Source organism: Nomascus leucogenys, chromosome 15 (genome assembly GCF_006542625.1).
Source record: "Nomascus leucogenys isolate Asia chromosome 15, Asia_NLE_v1, whole genome shotgun sequence".
NCBI lineage: Eukaryota > Metazoa > Chordata > Mammalia > Primates > Hylobatidae > Nomascus > Nomascus leucogenys.
Window position 1 is genome coordinate 58824369 of NC_044395.1, and position 16358 is coordinate 58840726.

The 16358-nt window shown below is 40.9% G+C and overlaps 1 protein-coding gene across 3 annotated transcripts in view; it reads left to right on the forward strand.

Annotated features, from left to right (window-relative positions):
- The window catches only part of INTS4 (integrator complex subunit 4), a 127428-nt gene that overhangs the window by 100580 nt on the left and 10490 nt on the right, over nt 1-16358 (forward strand). For 2 of the 3 annotated variants that reach the window (XR_004033592.1, XM_003254669.1), the window contains exons 18-19: nt 951-1081; nt 14323-14382. Coding sequence is in view for 2 of the 3 variants with exons in the window: in XM_003254669.1 (XP_003254717.1) it covers nt 951-1081; nt 14323-14382 (191 nt within the window). In the remaining variant the exon portion in view is untranslated. The remainder of the gene's footprint in view (nt 1-950; nt 1082-14322; nt 14383-16358) is intronic. The other variant, XM_030828890.1, reaches the window with a different exon arrangement.

Here is a 16358-nt window from a genome sequence, read left to right on the forward strand (position 1 = left end):
AGATCCTCTGATACCCAGAATCTGTTTTCTACTACAGTGCTGAACTCTTGTCTGATCCAGACTCTTTCTCAGACCTGGTATGTGGCTTATTGTAGAAGAGTAGAATTTAATGACTAGAACCCAATAATTGAGCCACATTGGAAGGATGGGACCAGGGAGCAATAATTTGGAAGGAAAAGAGGAAAGGAATTACCATTGCTGTATACCAAATACTGTGATAAACACATTGCATGCTCCATTTGATACTTGAAACTTCATGATATTGGTACTGTTCTTCCCTGTTTATAGAAAGGGATTGAGACACTCATGTAATTTAACTTGTCTTATTGCCAATTGTAAGAGAGTCTGGAGTCATTTCCGTGACCCTAGAGTGTTCACTGGGAGGCAAGCACAGAAGGAAAAGAGAAGCATCATTTTGATGAAAATCACTTATTTGGATAGAACCGAGCAAGATCGGGGACTTGATCCGGGGTCATAGACAATGTTTTCTTGCACTTATTTCCGTCCCAGACTCCCTCAAACCAGGCCCATGGAACAGTCTGTCAGGATAACTAACATATGGTTAATAGTTCCTGAGGCTTATTTCTTGAGGACTTCGTGGGGATTGGGTTTCCATACATAATATATATTAATTTGTTCCCACAGCAGAGTGGGCTTCATTTAGGGTAAGAAGCAGTGCTTTCACTGCTTTGCAGTTTGCTTAGTGATTATTTTCACATCATCAACTAAGATGATTTTATTACCAGGTCAGTCTTCTTTTTAAATAGGCAAAATAATTTATTCTCTTTTGAGAAGGCATACTACACTAATTTCTTTCAACACTTAAAAGCATAGGGATGTAAAATCTCAGTTCAGAGTTTCACCTAAGGTCATTTAACAGTAGAATTCTATGCTGCTCTCAAGTAAGACTATGATATTTTTATTGATTGTTAATTATCTTTCCTTTATAGATTATGGAAGAGACCTACAAAATGGAATTCATGTACAGTGGTGTGGATAATAAGCAGGTGGTGATTATACATCACATGAGGCTGCAGGCCAAAGCTTTGCAACTTATAGTAACAGCACGAACTACACGAGGGTAAGATGTGGGGTTGGCCAAAATATGTGGCATGTTCCTTTCAAAGATACTTCAAATGCATTCAGACATCACACAAAAGTTAAAGATAAGTAAAATGAGATTTAGGAAAGACTAGCTAAGGAATGTGTGATCTATTCATTTTTTTTCAGATATTACAAATTCTGTTGTTGGATCAGATTAGACCCTTGGAAATCCAATTGTGTCTCTCCCTTGCTAAAAACCCTCTGGTGACCCTCCATTACATATACCACAACACTGGACTTTATCTGGCAATAAGGACATTCTGTATCCTCCTACTTGATAGATTTTCTTAAGAATTTAGTGCCAGGGACCACTTTTTCTGTTCTGAAGGGACTAATAAGCTTTTTCTCAGGCAATAAGGATAAATTAAGAGGAAGTACTGGGAAGTCAGACTACTTTGTTCAAATTTTGTCTTTTCTACTTACTAGTTGTTTGGTTATGAACCTTTCTGTACCTTGTTTCCCTGTACAAAATGAAAATGAAGACAGCATCTATCTGATGGCATTTCTATGAAGAATAAATGAGATAATACATTAAAAACACTTAGTATGGTACTTGATACGTAATAAGAGCTCAGTGTAATTATAGCTGTAAGACTTCCAGATAACTGGAATTGCCACATTTCATTGTTTCCAAGATACATGTTTTTTATTATTGTAACTTCTCTTAAATCAGATATTTTGATGGTGTCCCATAGTGTTTTTTGTTTCTTACTATTTCATAAAATAAAGGTGCATCTTAAGAATGATGGCATCATAGATTTGATACAATAAAGTACTTAGGCTCACAGACATGTTTGATGCTCAGTCCAGCCGCTGTGTCAACAAAAAAAGTGGCATAGAGATATAAATATGAATGTTTAAACACAGAAACATACTAGGTCAGAAATAACATCCTGAAAAATAAAATATTTTATTTCTTCACTTATCTTGATAGTGACCTCATTAAGTCAAAGAATCATTTAATCTTAAAGATAGTCATATGTAGCCGGGTGCAGTGGCTCACACCTGTAATCCCAGCACTTTGGGAGGCCAAGGTGGGCAGATCACGAGGTCAGGAGATTGAGAGCATCCTGGCTAACATGGTGAAACCCTGTCTCTACTAAAAATACATAAAATTAGCTGGGCGTGGTGGCATGCACCAGTAGTCCCATCCACTCCAGAGGCTGAGGCAGGAGAATCTCTAGAACCTGGGAGGCAGAGGTTGCAGTGAGCCAAAATCACGCCACTGCACTCCAGCCTGGGCAACAGAGCAAGACTCCATCTTTAAAAAAAAAAAAAAAGGTATTCATATATTCATTTAACAAATGTTTAATCCCTACTATGTGCCAGTTATAGCTGAAAAAACAAAGGTGCTTGTGATGGCATCTATACTGTTTTTTAAAAAAAGATTTTTTTTAGCTTATATATAATTGTTACAAAAATTAAAATATTACAGGGTAAGTGAAGGTTCTCTGGTAATCTACCACTTCGAAAACAACTGCCAACATTTCATGTGTATAATTCCAGATTTTCCCAAACCATATAAACAGATTATAAAGATGTATACAATAACATAAAGGGGATCATACCACACTTTGCTGTTCTGCCTCCTATTCCTTTCACCCAACATCATAATATGCTTATCTTGTCATGTCATTATATAAAGATACTAATGTTTTTAGGTCTTTACTCATGCTATAATATTTTATATATATATTTTTTTCTTTTAGACAAAGTCTCGCTCTGTCACCCAGGCTGGAGTGCAGTGGTCCGATCTCAGCTCACTGCAACCTCCACCTCCTGGGTTCAAGTGATTCTCCTGCCTCAGCCTCCTAAGTAGCTGGGATTACAGGCATGCAACACCATGCTTGGCTAATTTTGTATTTTTGGTAGAGACGGGTTTCACCATGTTAGCCAGGCTGGTCTCGAACTCCTGAACTCAGGTGATCCACCCGCCTCGGCCTCCCAAAGTGCTGGGATTACAGGCATGAGCCACCATGCCCAGCCTATATTTTTCATTTGTAGGCATTCCTGCTTTTTTCTTTTTTTTCTTTCTTTCTTGAGTTTTGCTGGATTGTTTTCTTTTTTCCTCTGGGGGTTTGAAAGTTATGCACCCTAATTCTAAACTCTTCAAGTGAGAGGCAGTAGAACATACTGGTTAAGAGGGCTGTGGTGCCACACTGCTTGGGTTCAGATCTTGACTTTACCATTTGCAAACTGAGTAACCCTTGGACAAGTTACTTAACACTTCTTGGCCTCAGTTTGTTCCCATAAGTTAAACTGAGATAATAGTAGTACCTATCTCTTCCTCACAGGGTTATTGTAAGGGTTATTGAATTATTATATGCAAAACCATTTATTTATTTTATTTATTTATGAGACAGAGTCTTGCTCTGTCACCCAGGTTGGAGTGCAGTGGTGCGATCTCAACTCAGTGCAACCTCTGGTTCCCGGGTCCAAGCAACTCTTATGCCTCAGCCTCCCAAGTAGCTGGGACTACAGGCACACGTCACCACACCCAGATAATTTTTTATTTTTAGGAGAGATGGGGTTTCACCATGTTGGCCATGCTGGTCTCAAACTCCTGGCCTCAAGTGATCCACCTGCCTTGGCCTCCCAAAGTGCTGGGATTACAGGCGTGAGCCACTGTGCCTGGCTGGATTATTATATGCAAAGCCTTTAAAATAGTGTCTGTCACATCCATTATAAATACTTGATACATGTTAACTAATATTAGTTTTAGTAATACTGTTATTACTTATATTTTTAATGAACATAGTGAACTTATATTTATCAGCATAAAAAGTTAAACAGAATTTATGGTCACTTCTCTAAGATCAAGATGATCTAAGATCAAGATGAAGATTTTAGTATGCTTTTGTTTGTCTCTTACTGCTTAAGTAATTTGGGCCAGTTGGCTGGGGGCGGTGGCTCACGCCTGTAATCCCATCACTTTGGGAGGCCAAGACAGGTGGATCACGAGGTCAGGAGTTCAAGACAAGCCTGGCCAAGATGGTGAAACCCCATCTCTACTAAAAATACAAAAAATTAGCCAGGCGTGGTGGTGGGCGTCTGTAATCCCAGCTACTCGGGAGGCTGAGGCAGAAAATTGCTTGAACCCAGGAGGCGGAGGTTGCAATGAGCCGAGATTGCGCCACTGCACTCCAGCCTGGGTGACAGAGTGAGACTCCGTCTCAAATAACAATAATAATAATAATTTAGGCCAGTTAAGGTCTCTTACTGAGCAAAAAATAATAATAACAATTTGGGCTAGATGCAGTGTCTGACACCTGTAATCCCAGACTGTGGGAGGCCAAAGCAGGAGGATCGCTTGAGCCCAGCCAGGAGTTTGACCCCAGTCTAAGCAACATAGTGAGACCCTGTCTCTAAAAAATAAAAGTCAAAAATTAGCTGGACATGGGTGGTGTGCACCTGTGGTCCTAGTTACTTGGGAGGCTGAGGTGGGAGGATCCCTGAGCCCGGGAGTTCGAGGCTGCAATGAGCTATGATCATGCCATTGCACTCCATCTTGGGCAACAGAGCAAGACCCTATGTCTTAAAAATAATAACAATAATATGGCTGGGTGCAGTGGCTCATGCCTGTAACCCCAGCACTTTGGGAGGCCGAATTGGGCAGATCACGAGGTCAGGAGATCGAGACCATCCTGGCTAACATGGTGAAACTCCGTCTCTACTAAAAATTTAAAAAAAAAAAATTAGCCAGGAGTGGTGGCAGGTGCCTGTAATCCCAGCTACTCGGGAGGCTGAGGCAGGAGAATGGCATGAACCCAGGAGGTGGAGCTCGCAGTGAGCCAAGATCGCACCACTGCACTCCAGCCTGGGCGACAGTGAGACTCCATCTAAAAAAAAAAGAAAATAATAATAATAATAATAACCTGGAGGTTTGTTTCAGCTGATTATGTTTTTATAATGTAGCTTGTATTAATTTTTGTTTATAAATATAATCTTTTAAAGTTATAAGTACATAATCCTTGTATATCCTTGTTTATTTTTATTTTTAATTTTTTTATAAAATATTTTTTATTTTTAAAAATAATAGAAACATGGTTTCACTGTGTTGCCCAGGCCAGTCTTTTTTTTTTTTTTTTTTTTTTTATTTATTTATTTTTTATTATACTTTAGGTTTTAGGGTACATGTGCACAATGTGCAGGTTTGTTACATATCTATCCATGTGCCATGTTGATTTCCTGCACCCATTAACTCGTCATTTAGCATTAGGTATATCTCCTAATGCTGTCCCTCCCCCCTCCCCCAACCCCACAACAGTCCCCGGAGTGTGATGTTCCCCTTCCTGTGTCCATGAGTTCTCATTGTTCAATTCCCACCTATGAGTGAGAACATGCGGTGTTTGGTTTTTTGTCCTTGCGATAGTTTACTGAGTTTATTGAGAATGATGTTTTCCAGTTTCATCCATGTCCCTACAAAGGACATGAACTCATCATTTTTTATGGCTGCATAGTATTCCATGGTGTATATGTGCCACATTTTCTTAATCCAGTCTATCGTTGTTGGACATTTGGGTTGGTTCCAACTCTTTGCTATTGTGAATAGTGCCGCAATAAACATATGTGTGCATGTGTCTTTATAGCACCATGATTTATAGTCCTTTGGGTATATACCCAGTAATGGGATGGCTGGGTCAAATGGTATTTCTAGTTCTAGATCCCTGAGGAATCGCCACACTGACTTCCACAGTGGTTGAACTAGTTTACAGTCCCACCAAGAGTGTAAAAGTGTTCCTATTTCTCCACATCCTCTCCAGCACCTGTTGTTTCCTGATTTTTTAATGATGGCCATTCTAACTGGTGTGAGATGGTATCTCACTGTGGTTTTGATTTGCATTTCTCTGATGGCCAGTGATGATGAGCATTTCTTCATGTGTTTTTTGGCTGCATAAATGTCTTCTTTTGAGAAGTGTCTGTTCATGTCCTTTGCCCACTTTTTGATGGGGTTGTTTGTTTTTTTCTTGTAAATTTGTTTGAGTTCATTGTAGGTTCTGGATATTAGCCCTTTGTCAGATGAGTAGGTTGCAAAAATTTTCTCCCATTCTGTAGGTTGCCTGTTCACTCTGATGGTAGTTTCTTTTGCTGTGCAGAAGCTCTTTAGTTTAATGAGATCCCATTTGTCAATTTTGGCTTTTGTTGCCATTGCTTTTGGTGTTTTAGACATGAAGTCCTTGCCCACGCCTGTGTCCTGAATGGTATTGCCTAGGTTTTCTTGTAGAATTTTAATGGTTTTAGGTCTAACATTTAAGTCTTTAATCCATCTTGAATTAATTTTTGTACAGGTGTAAGGAAGGGATCCAGTTTCAGCTTTCTACATATGGCTAGCCAGTTTTCCCAGCACCATTTATTAAATAGGGAATCCTTTCCCCATTGCTTGTTTTTGTCAGGTTTGTCAAAGATCAGATATTTGTAGCTATGCGGCACCATTTCTGAGGGCTCTGTTCTGTTCCATTGATCTATGTCTCTGTTGTGGTACCAGTACCATGCTGTTTTGGTTACTGTAGCCTTGTAGTATAGTTTGAAGTCAGGTAGCGTGATGCCTCCAGCTTTGTTCTTTTGGCTTAGGATTGACTTGGCGATGCGGGCTCTTTTTTGGTTCCATATGAACTTTAAAGTAGTTTTTTCCAATTCTGTGAAGAAAGTCATTGGTAGCTTGATGGGGATGGCATTGAATCTATAAATTACCTTGGGCAGTATGGCCATTTTCACAATATTGATTCTTCCAACCCATGAGCATGGAATGTTCTTCCATTTGTTTGTATCCTCTTTTATTTCATTGAGCAGTGGTTTGTAGTTCTCCTTGAAGAGGTTCTTCACATCCCTTTTAAGTTGGATTCCTAGGTATTTTATTCTCTTGGAAGCAATTGTGAATGGGAGTTCACTCATGATTTGGCTCTCTGTTTGTCTGTGATTGGTGTACAAGAATGCTTGTGATTTTTGTACATTGATTTTGTATCCTGAGACTTTGCTGAAGTTGCTAATCAGCTTAAGGAGATTTTGGGCTGAGACAATGGGGTTTTCTAGATATACATTCATGTCATCTGCAAACAGGGACAATTTGACTTCCTCTTTTCCTAATTGAATACCCTTTATTTCCTTCTCCTGCCTGATTGCTCTGGCCAGAACTTCCAGCACTATGTTGAATAGGAGCGGTGAGAGAGGGCATCCCTGTCTTGTGCCAGTTTTCAGAGGGAATGCTTCCAGTTTTTGCCCATTCAGTATGATATTGGCTGTGGGTTTGTCGTAGATAGCTCTTATTATTTTGAGATACGTCCCATCAATACCTAATTTATTGAGAGTTTTTAGCATGAAGGGTTGTTGAATTTTGTCAAAGGCCTTTTCTGCATCTATTGAGATAATCATGTGGTTTTTGTCTTTGGTTCTGTTTATATGCTGGATTACATTTATTGATTTGCGTATGTTGAACCAGCCTTGCATCCCAGGGATGAAGCCCACTTGATTATGGTGGATAAGCTTTTTGATGTGCTGCTGGATTCGGTTTGCCAGTATTTTATTGAGGATTTTTGCATCAATGTTCATCAAGGATATTGGTCTGAAATTCTCTTTTTTGGTTATGTCTCTGCCAGGCTTTGGTATCAGGACGATGCTGGCTTCATAAAATGTGTTAGGGAGGATTCCCTCTTTTTCTATCGATTGGAATAGTTTCAGAAGGAATGGTACCAGTTCCTCCTTGTACCTCTGGTAGAATTCAGCTGTGAATCCATCAGGTCCTGGACTCTTTTTGGTTGGTAAGCTATTGATTATTGCCACAATTTCATAACCTGTTATTGGTCTATTCAGAGATTCAACTTCTTCCTGATTTAGTCTTGGGAGGGTGTATTTGTCGAGGAATTTATCCATTTCTTCTAGATTTTCTAGTTTATTTGCATAGAGGTGTTTGTAGTATTCTCTGATGGTAGATTGTATTTCTGTGGGATCGGTGGTGATATCCCCTTTTTCATTTTTTATTGCATCTATTTGATTCTTCTCTCTTTTCTTCTTTATTAGTCTTGCTAGCAGTCTATCAATTTTGTTGATCTTTTCAAAAAACCAGCTCCTGGATTCATTAATTTTTTGAAGGGTTTTTTGTGTCTCTATTTCCTTCAGTTCTGCTCTGATTTTAGTTATTTCTAGCCTTCTGCTAGCTTTTGAATGTGTTTGCTCTTGCTTTTCTAGTTCTTTTAATTGTGATGTTAGGGTGTCAATTTTGGATCTTTCCTGCTTTCTCTTGTGGGCATTTAGTGCTATAAATTTCCCTCTACACACTGCTTTGAACGTGTCCCAGAGATTCTGGTATGTTGTGTCTTTGTTCTCGTTGGTTTCAAAGAACATCTTTATTTCTGCCTTCATTTCATTATGTACCCAATAGTCATTCAGGAGCAGGTTGTTCAGTTTCCATGTAGTTGAGCGGTTTTGAGTGAGTTTCTTAATCCTGAGTTCTAGTTTGATTGCACTGTGGTCTGAGAGACAGTTTGTTATAATTTCTGTTCTTTTACATTTGCTGAGGAGAGCTTTACTTCCAACTATGTGGTCAATTTTGGAATAGGTGTGGTGTGGTGCTGAAAAAAATGTATATTCTGTTGATTTGGAGTGGAGAGTTCTGTAGATGTCTATTAGGTCCACTTTGTGCAGAGCTGAGTTCAATTCCTGGATATCCTTGTTAACTTTCTGTCTCGTTGATCTGTCTAGTGTTGACAGCGGGGTGTTAAAATCTCCCATTACTATTGTGTGGGAGTTTGGTCCCTTTGTAGGTCACTCAGGACTTGCTTTATGAATCTGGGTGCTCCTGTGTTGGGTGCATATATATTTAGGATAGTTAGCTCTTCTTGTTGAATTGATCCCTTTACCATTGTGTAATGGCCTTCGTCTCTTTTGATCTTTGTTGGTTTAAAGTCTGTTTTATCAGAGAATAGGATTGCAACCTCTGCCTTTTTTTGTTTTCCATTTGCTTGATAGGTCTTCCTCCATCCCTTTATTTTGAGTCTATGTGTGTCTCTGCACGTGACATGGGTTTCCTGAATACAGCACACCGATGGGTCCTGACTCCTTATCCAGTTTGCCAGTCTGTGTCTTTTAATTGGAGCATTTAGTCCATTTACATTTAACGTTAATATTGTTATGTGTGAATCTGATCCTGTCATTATGATGTTAGTTGGTTATTTTGCTCGTTAGTTGATGCAGTTTCTTCCTAGCCTCGACGGTCTTTACAATTTGGCCTGTTTTTGCAGTGGCTGGTACCGGTTGTTCCTTTCCATGTTTAGTGCTTCCTTCAGGAGCTCTTTTAGGGCAGGCCTGGTGGTGACAAAATCACTCAGCGTTTGCTTGTCTGTAAAGTATTTTATTTCTCCTTCACTTACGAAGCTTAGTTTGGCTGGATATGAAATTCTGGGTTGAAAATTCTTTTCTTTAAGAATGTTGAATATCAGCCCCCACTCTTCTGGCTTGTAGAGTTTCTGCCGAGAGATCAGCTGTTAGTCTGATGGGCTTCCCTTTGTGGGTAACCCGACCTTTCTCTCTGGCTGCCCTTAACATTTTTTCCTTCATTTCAACTTTGGTGAATCTGACAATTATGTGTCTTGGAGTTGCTCTTCTCGAGGAGTATCTTTGTGGCGTTCTCTGTATTTCCTGAATGTGAATGTTGGCCTGCCTTGCTAGATTGGGGAAGTTCTCCTGGATAATATCTTGCAGAGTGTTTTCCAACTTGGTTCCATTCTCCCCGTCATTTTCAGGTACACCAATCAGACGTAGGTTTGGTCTTTTCACATAGTCCCAAATTTCTTGGAGGCTTTGTTCATTTCTTTTTATTCTTTTTTCTCTAAACTTCCCTTCTCGCTTCATTTCATTCATTTCATCTGCCATCAGTGATACCCTTTCTTCCAGTTGATCGCATCTGTTACCGAGGCTTCTGCAATCTTCGCGTAGTTCTTGAAACTTGGCTTTCAGCTCCATCAGCTCCTTTAAGCCCTTCTTTCCACTGGTTATTCTAGTTATCCATTCTTCTAATTTTTTTTCAAAGTTTTTAACTTCTTTGCTATTGTTTTGAATTTCCTCCCGTAGCTCAGAGTAGTTTGATCGTCTGAAGCCTTCTTCTCTCAACTCGTCAAAGTCATCCTCCATCCAGCTTTGTTCCATTGCTGGTGAGGAACTGCGTTCCTTTGGAGGAGGAGAGGTGCTCTGCTTTTTAGAGTTTCCAGCTTTTCTGCTCTGTTTTTTCCCCATCTTTGTGGTTTTATCTACTTTTGGTCTTTGATGATAGTGATGTACAGATGGGTTTTTGGTGTGGATGTCCTTTCTGTTTGTTAGTTTTCCTTCTACCAGACAGGACCCTCAGCTGCAGGTCTGTTGGAGTTTACTAGAGGTCCACTCCAGACCCTGATTGGCTGGGTGTCAGCAGCGGTGGCTGCAGAACAGCAGATTTTCGTGAGACCACAAATTCAGCTGTCTGATAGTTCCTCTGGAAGTTTTGTCTCAGAGGAGTACCCGGCCGAGTGAGGTGTCAGTCTGTCCCTACTGGGGGGGTGCCTCCCAGTTAGGCTGCTCAGGGGTGAGGGACCCACTTTAGGAGGCAGTCTGTCGGTTCTCAGATCTCCAGCTGCGTGCTGTGAGAACCACTACTCTCTTCAAAGCTGTCAGTCAGACGGGGACATTTAATTCTGAGGAGGTTCCTGCTGACTTTTTGTTTGTCTGTGCCCTGCCCCCAGAGGTGGAGCCTAGAGAGGCAGGCAGGCCTCCTTAAGCTGTGGTGGGCTCCACCCAGTTCGAGCTTTCTGGCTGCTTTGTTTACCTAAGCAAGCCTGGGCAATGGCGGGCACCCCTCCCCCAGCCTCGCTGCCGCCTTGCAGCTTGATCTCAGACTGCTGTGCTAGCAATCAGCGAGACTCCGTGGGCATAGGACCCTCCGAGCCAGGTGCGGGACACAGTCTCCTAGTGTGCCATTTTCCAGGCCCGTTGGAAAAGCGCAGTATTAGGATGGGACTGACCCGATATTCCAGGTGCCGTCTGTTACCCCTTTGACTAGGAAAGGGAACTCCCTGACCCCTTGCGCTTCCCGAGTGAGGCAATGTCTCGCCCTGCTTCGGCTCGCGCACAGTGCGCTTCACCGATTGTCCTGCACCCACTGTTTGGCACTCCCTAGTGAGATGAAACCAGTACCTCAAGCAGAAATGCAGAAATCACCCGTCTTCTGTGTCACTCAGGCTGGGAGCTGGAGACCGGAGCTGTTCCTATTCGGCCATCTTGGCTCCACCCCCTGCCCAGGCCAGTCTTGAACTCCTGAACTCAAAGGATCCTCCCACCTTGGTCTCCCAAAGTGCTAGGATTACAGACGTGAGCCACCACTTATAATCTTTGTAAGTTTAGCTCCAACTTTGCCACCACTGTTCTCCGTCACCTTTTAAATTCCTCTGCTCTTATACATAAATGGAATTCTTTTCCAATATTTCCATATTGCTATGGTGCCTTTATTTATTTTATTGGGCAACCCCCGCCAAATCAGAATAGGTTCATAGAGACTCTCTGCCTCTGCTTTGTTCCCTTTTAGTATTTAATGTTACAGTTGAATGTCTTATGTCAGTCTGGTTCTCTTCTCTACAGCTTGTTTTTCATGCTCAAACCTTTAAAATTTTCTTTCTTTCTTTAATTTCACCAGGATATGTCCAGGTATGTGTTTTCTTTCGATATTCTTGCTGATCTTCGGTGGGAGTTTGAAGTATCAGCTGTTTTTAGCTCAGGGATTTTTTTTCCTCCATTATTTCTTTACTTCTTCTATACACTCTAGTCTGTCATACTGAATGTTGGATTTTCTGGATCTATTTTTCCTATACCTTTTCTTTTGTAATTTCAATTTCTTTGTTTTTCTATTCTATATTCTGAGTAAATTCTTTTTTTTTTTTTTTTTTTTTGAGACGGAGTTTTGCTCTTGATGCCCAGGCTGGAGTGTAATGGCACGATCTCGGCTCCCCACAACCTCCACCTCCCGGGTTCAAGCGATTCTCCTGCCTCAGCCTCCCAAGTAGCTGGGATTACAGGCATGCGCCACTGCACCTGGCTAATTTTGTATTTTTAGTAGAGACAGGGTTTCTCCATGTTTGGCCAGGCTGGTCTTGAACTTCTGACCTCGGGTGATCCACCCGCCTCAGCCTCCCAAAGTGTTGGAATTACAGGTGTGAGCCACTGTGCCTGGCCAGTAAATTCTTTAATATGCACTTTTTAGTTTATCATTTCAATTTACATTGTTGTTGATTCCACTTTTCTGAACTGTTGAGTTTGATTTCATTATTATGTGTTTTATTTCCAAGTGTGCTTCTCTACTATTTTTTTCCTTTTTTATTCTTCTGTATAGCTTCTCATCTTGTCATCTGCTGTTTCTGTAGCAGTTTCTCTTGCTTTGTCAATGTAATATCCTTTTAAATCCCTGTTAACTGTCACCGGGGTTGTTGATTAGAATTTTTTAAAAAGTTTTCTGTGCTTTCTTGCCTTGACTTAACTCTTTTTGAGGACTGCTTGGTCTCCTTTACAGCTCCTGATTGTCGTTTATAACACCTAGTCATTTTCTATTGTCTTTGCATACTTACAATGAAAGTCTAGACTAGTTTAAGTTGGTAATTTGTATTCTTTAATGATTGTTAGCCCCTGAGTGAGCCTCACTTTCATAGCTTTCCTTCCGTCACGCCAAAGGAAAAGTAGGAGTTCTTAGTATTAGAGGCCTACTTCATGTATATGGCCTGTTGATGAGGATGCCTGCTGTTTTTTGACGTTTGGGGAGAGTTCCCAAATCTTTTTGTATTTTACTTCCTGGAGTCTCTCCAAGATGATTCTCTATATAATCAGGCAAACAAATGAGGAAATGTCACTGCTTGGCCAAATTGCTTTCCTTTGTGCCCCTGCTTGACTGGAATTCTCCCTTCTAGCCCTCTCATTCCTTGTGGTGTTTGGTGGGTAACCTCACTATGAAATTTCACTTCCATTTCTGGTAGTGAAATTCTGGTAGCACTTTCAAGTGCTACTTTTTTTTTTTTTTTTTTTTTTTTTTTCAGGAAAAGAATTAGAATGAATGTTGTTTCCAGAGTAGGTTTCCATTTGCCATCTACCCCTGGCCCCATTTTTTGTTCATTCAGCAAATACTTATTGAATGCTGCCTGTGCTAGGAAATATATGATGAAGAATACAAAGTCTACTCATGGAGACTATATTTTAATAAAAAGACTAAACCTTGACATTATTCTCTTACATATTTTTACATAAGGAAAGAGTATTTGTTTTATCTTGGTGGGAACTTTATTCCTCCAATGAATAATATAGTAAAGAAAACAAGTGGGAAGTTTCATGCAGAAATTACATACAAGAAATAGGAAGAAAATATACAAAGGTCAAAACTTAGTAAGTCATATTGACCTAGCATGTTGCCTGGATTATTTAGGTATGCAATAGCTTTTTACTGAAATGAAATGTTCTCAAGTACTGTAAGGCCAAGTAATTCAAGATAGAGAAGAAGGAACACCATCTATGTCTGTCAGCAAAATAGTAACAAAACCTTTTCCCCTCTTGCATAGGAATTTAGTTAACTTTTTAGGTATGTTTCTTGGAACCCTTACAGTATCAACTACATTAGTAGGCTATACCGCTATGGAAAAAATGATCTCTGAGTAAAAATTGCATGTAGACCAGAAGGAAATATAAATGAACTAGTTTCCAGATGCCGATACAATGGCTGTAGGCTTCACTGAGTGCAGTGATTCTTGAAACTGGATAGATCTTGCAGCAGTCCACACAGCTATCAGGGAGCTTTCATCCCAATGCTGACAGCTCATGTGCAAGGAGATGAGATCTAAATCAGGTAGGTATAGAGACCATACTAGCTGAGATGCTAATGAAGCAAGGACTCCCGCAGAAGGGGAACTTGACACTGTACTGCCCACATGCTATGCTTCTCTCCTGTATTCGTAGTGAGTCTAGTGCCAAGTATAGCCTGTGATAGTCTTTGATTTTTAATATTCTTTGAGCTTAACGGGCACTGCAGTGGTTTAATCAGGTCTTGGGATCCCGACAGGTGTTTCCCCCAGGTCCATTAGGCGTCTTCTATTACTTTTAGAGATCATTTTTATAGTGTAATATGCTAATTTTCCCTTAATTTAGGCTCAGGTCTCTGGGACTTTTGGTCCTCCTCAGTTTGCAGATTTCACAAGCAAATTATTTTACGTTTCTTTTCTACAGACTTGACCCCTTATTTGGGATGTGTGAAAAATTTTTACAGGAAGTAGACTTTTTTCAGAGGTAAGTATTTTATAACTCTTCTGGTTTATTAAATCTTGGTTACACGGAGAATAGCACTTGCAGGCAATAGGAACAATCACAAATCACATTCCTTCGTTTAGCTCGTGCAGCCAAGCTATCATCTGTGGACACGTCGTTAACCTTAAATTAGGGAAAAAAACCTAATTTGGTTTTTTTCCTTAATGTTATAGAAACTTCTTTGAAGTTAGAGCTTCAAAACTAAACCTACCAGGAATCAATTGCATTTAGCACTCAGCTAGTCCATAAAAAGACAAGTAATATGAAGAAAACGTGTAAATACGTTTGTTGAAAAAAACCATTAGTCATCTGTTCGTTTATTTATTTATTTATTTATTTGAGACAGAGTCTTGCTCTGTCACCCAGGCTGGAGTGCAGTGGCGCAGTCTTGGCTCACTGCAGCCTCCGCCTCCTGGGTTCAAGTGATTCTTCTGCCTCAGCCTCCCAAGTAGTTGGGACTACAGGTGCCTGCCACCAAACCCGACTAATTTTTGTATTTTTAGTAGAGACAGGGTTTCATCATGTTGGCCAGGCTGGTCTCTAACTCCTGGCCTCAAGTGATCTGCCTGCCTTGGCCTCCCAAAGTGCTGGGATTACAGGCGTGAGCCACCACCGCATCTGACCTCATTATTATTTTTTGAGACAGGGTCTCACTCTGTCACCCAGACTGGCACAGCTCACTGCACCCTTGAACTCCTGGGCTAAAGCTATCATCCCACTTCAGACTCCTGAGTAGCAAGGACTACAGGCATGTACCACCATGCCTGGATAATTTTTAATATATTTTTTTTAGAGATGGGGTCTCGCCATGTTGCTCAGGCTGGTCTCAAACTCCTGGCTTCAAGAGATCCTCCTGCGTCTGCCTCCCGAAGTATTGGGATTACAGGTGTGAACCACTGCACCAGGCCCACAGTGTTCTTACACTTGCATATTTCTCTATAATCTACAAACAATTGTTTTCTAATTCTGTAGGTAAATTTTATTTTGTAGAATACATATATTTTTTCAGAGTTTTATATGGAATGAATCCGTTAAAGCACATGCAGTAGTTGAATGGAAAGCTTGATGAAGAAATAGGAGTCGAGGGAGTGACCAGACTTCTGGTATGCTGGCAGAATAATACTGGGAGAAGACACAGGATCTTAAAGCACTGATGAAGTCTGTTTCATTTCTTCCACTCATTGTCTCTGCCCTCATGAAGTTCACCAAACCTGAGGTTTTTATGACTCTGTACTTGTCATTTGGGTGATGACAGCTTCTTATAGGGCTGAATTGCAACACTACCTCCACCAGCAGGTAATGCTCTCTAGCAAACTGTACTATCTAGCTTGGCTTTTTAGGATCCTAGTTTTGAGGCTGGGCGCGGTGGCTCACGCCTGTAATCCCAGCGCTTTGGAAGGCCGAGGCGCGTGGATCATGAGGTCAGGAGTTTGAGACCAGCCTGGCCAATATAGTGAAACCCTGTCTCTACTAAAAAATACAGAAAATTAGTAGGGCGTGGTGGTGGGCAGCTGTAATCCCAGCTACTCAGGAGGCTGAGGCAGGAGAATTGCTTGAACCCGGGAGGCGGAGGTTCCAGTGAGCCAAGATCACGCCATTGCACACCAGCCCGGGCAATAGTGCGAGACTCCGTCTCAAAAAGAAAAAAAAACATTCTAGTTTTGAATCTGAAATAAGTTCATGCCTTTAGATTCTTTAGAGAGTCTGTTTTTGCACAGTTGGGTTGAAAAGTTTTTTGGGAAGATGATAGCTCTGAATCCCCAAAGTTCTTCATCTGATGTTCTTAATCCATCCTTTGAGTTCCTGCACAGATATCACCTCCTCAGTGAGATATTTTTTGACTATCCACTGGCACAAGGCACAAAACTGGATCAGTCTGAGCCAGGAGTAACGTACTTAACTTTTCTGAGCCTCAGTGAGGCATCATCCCCTCTGAGTCTCAGTGTTTCTGCCACTTG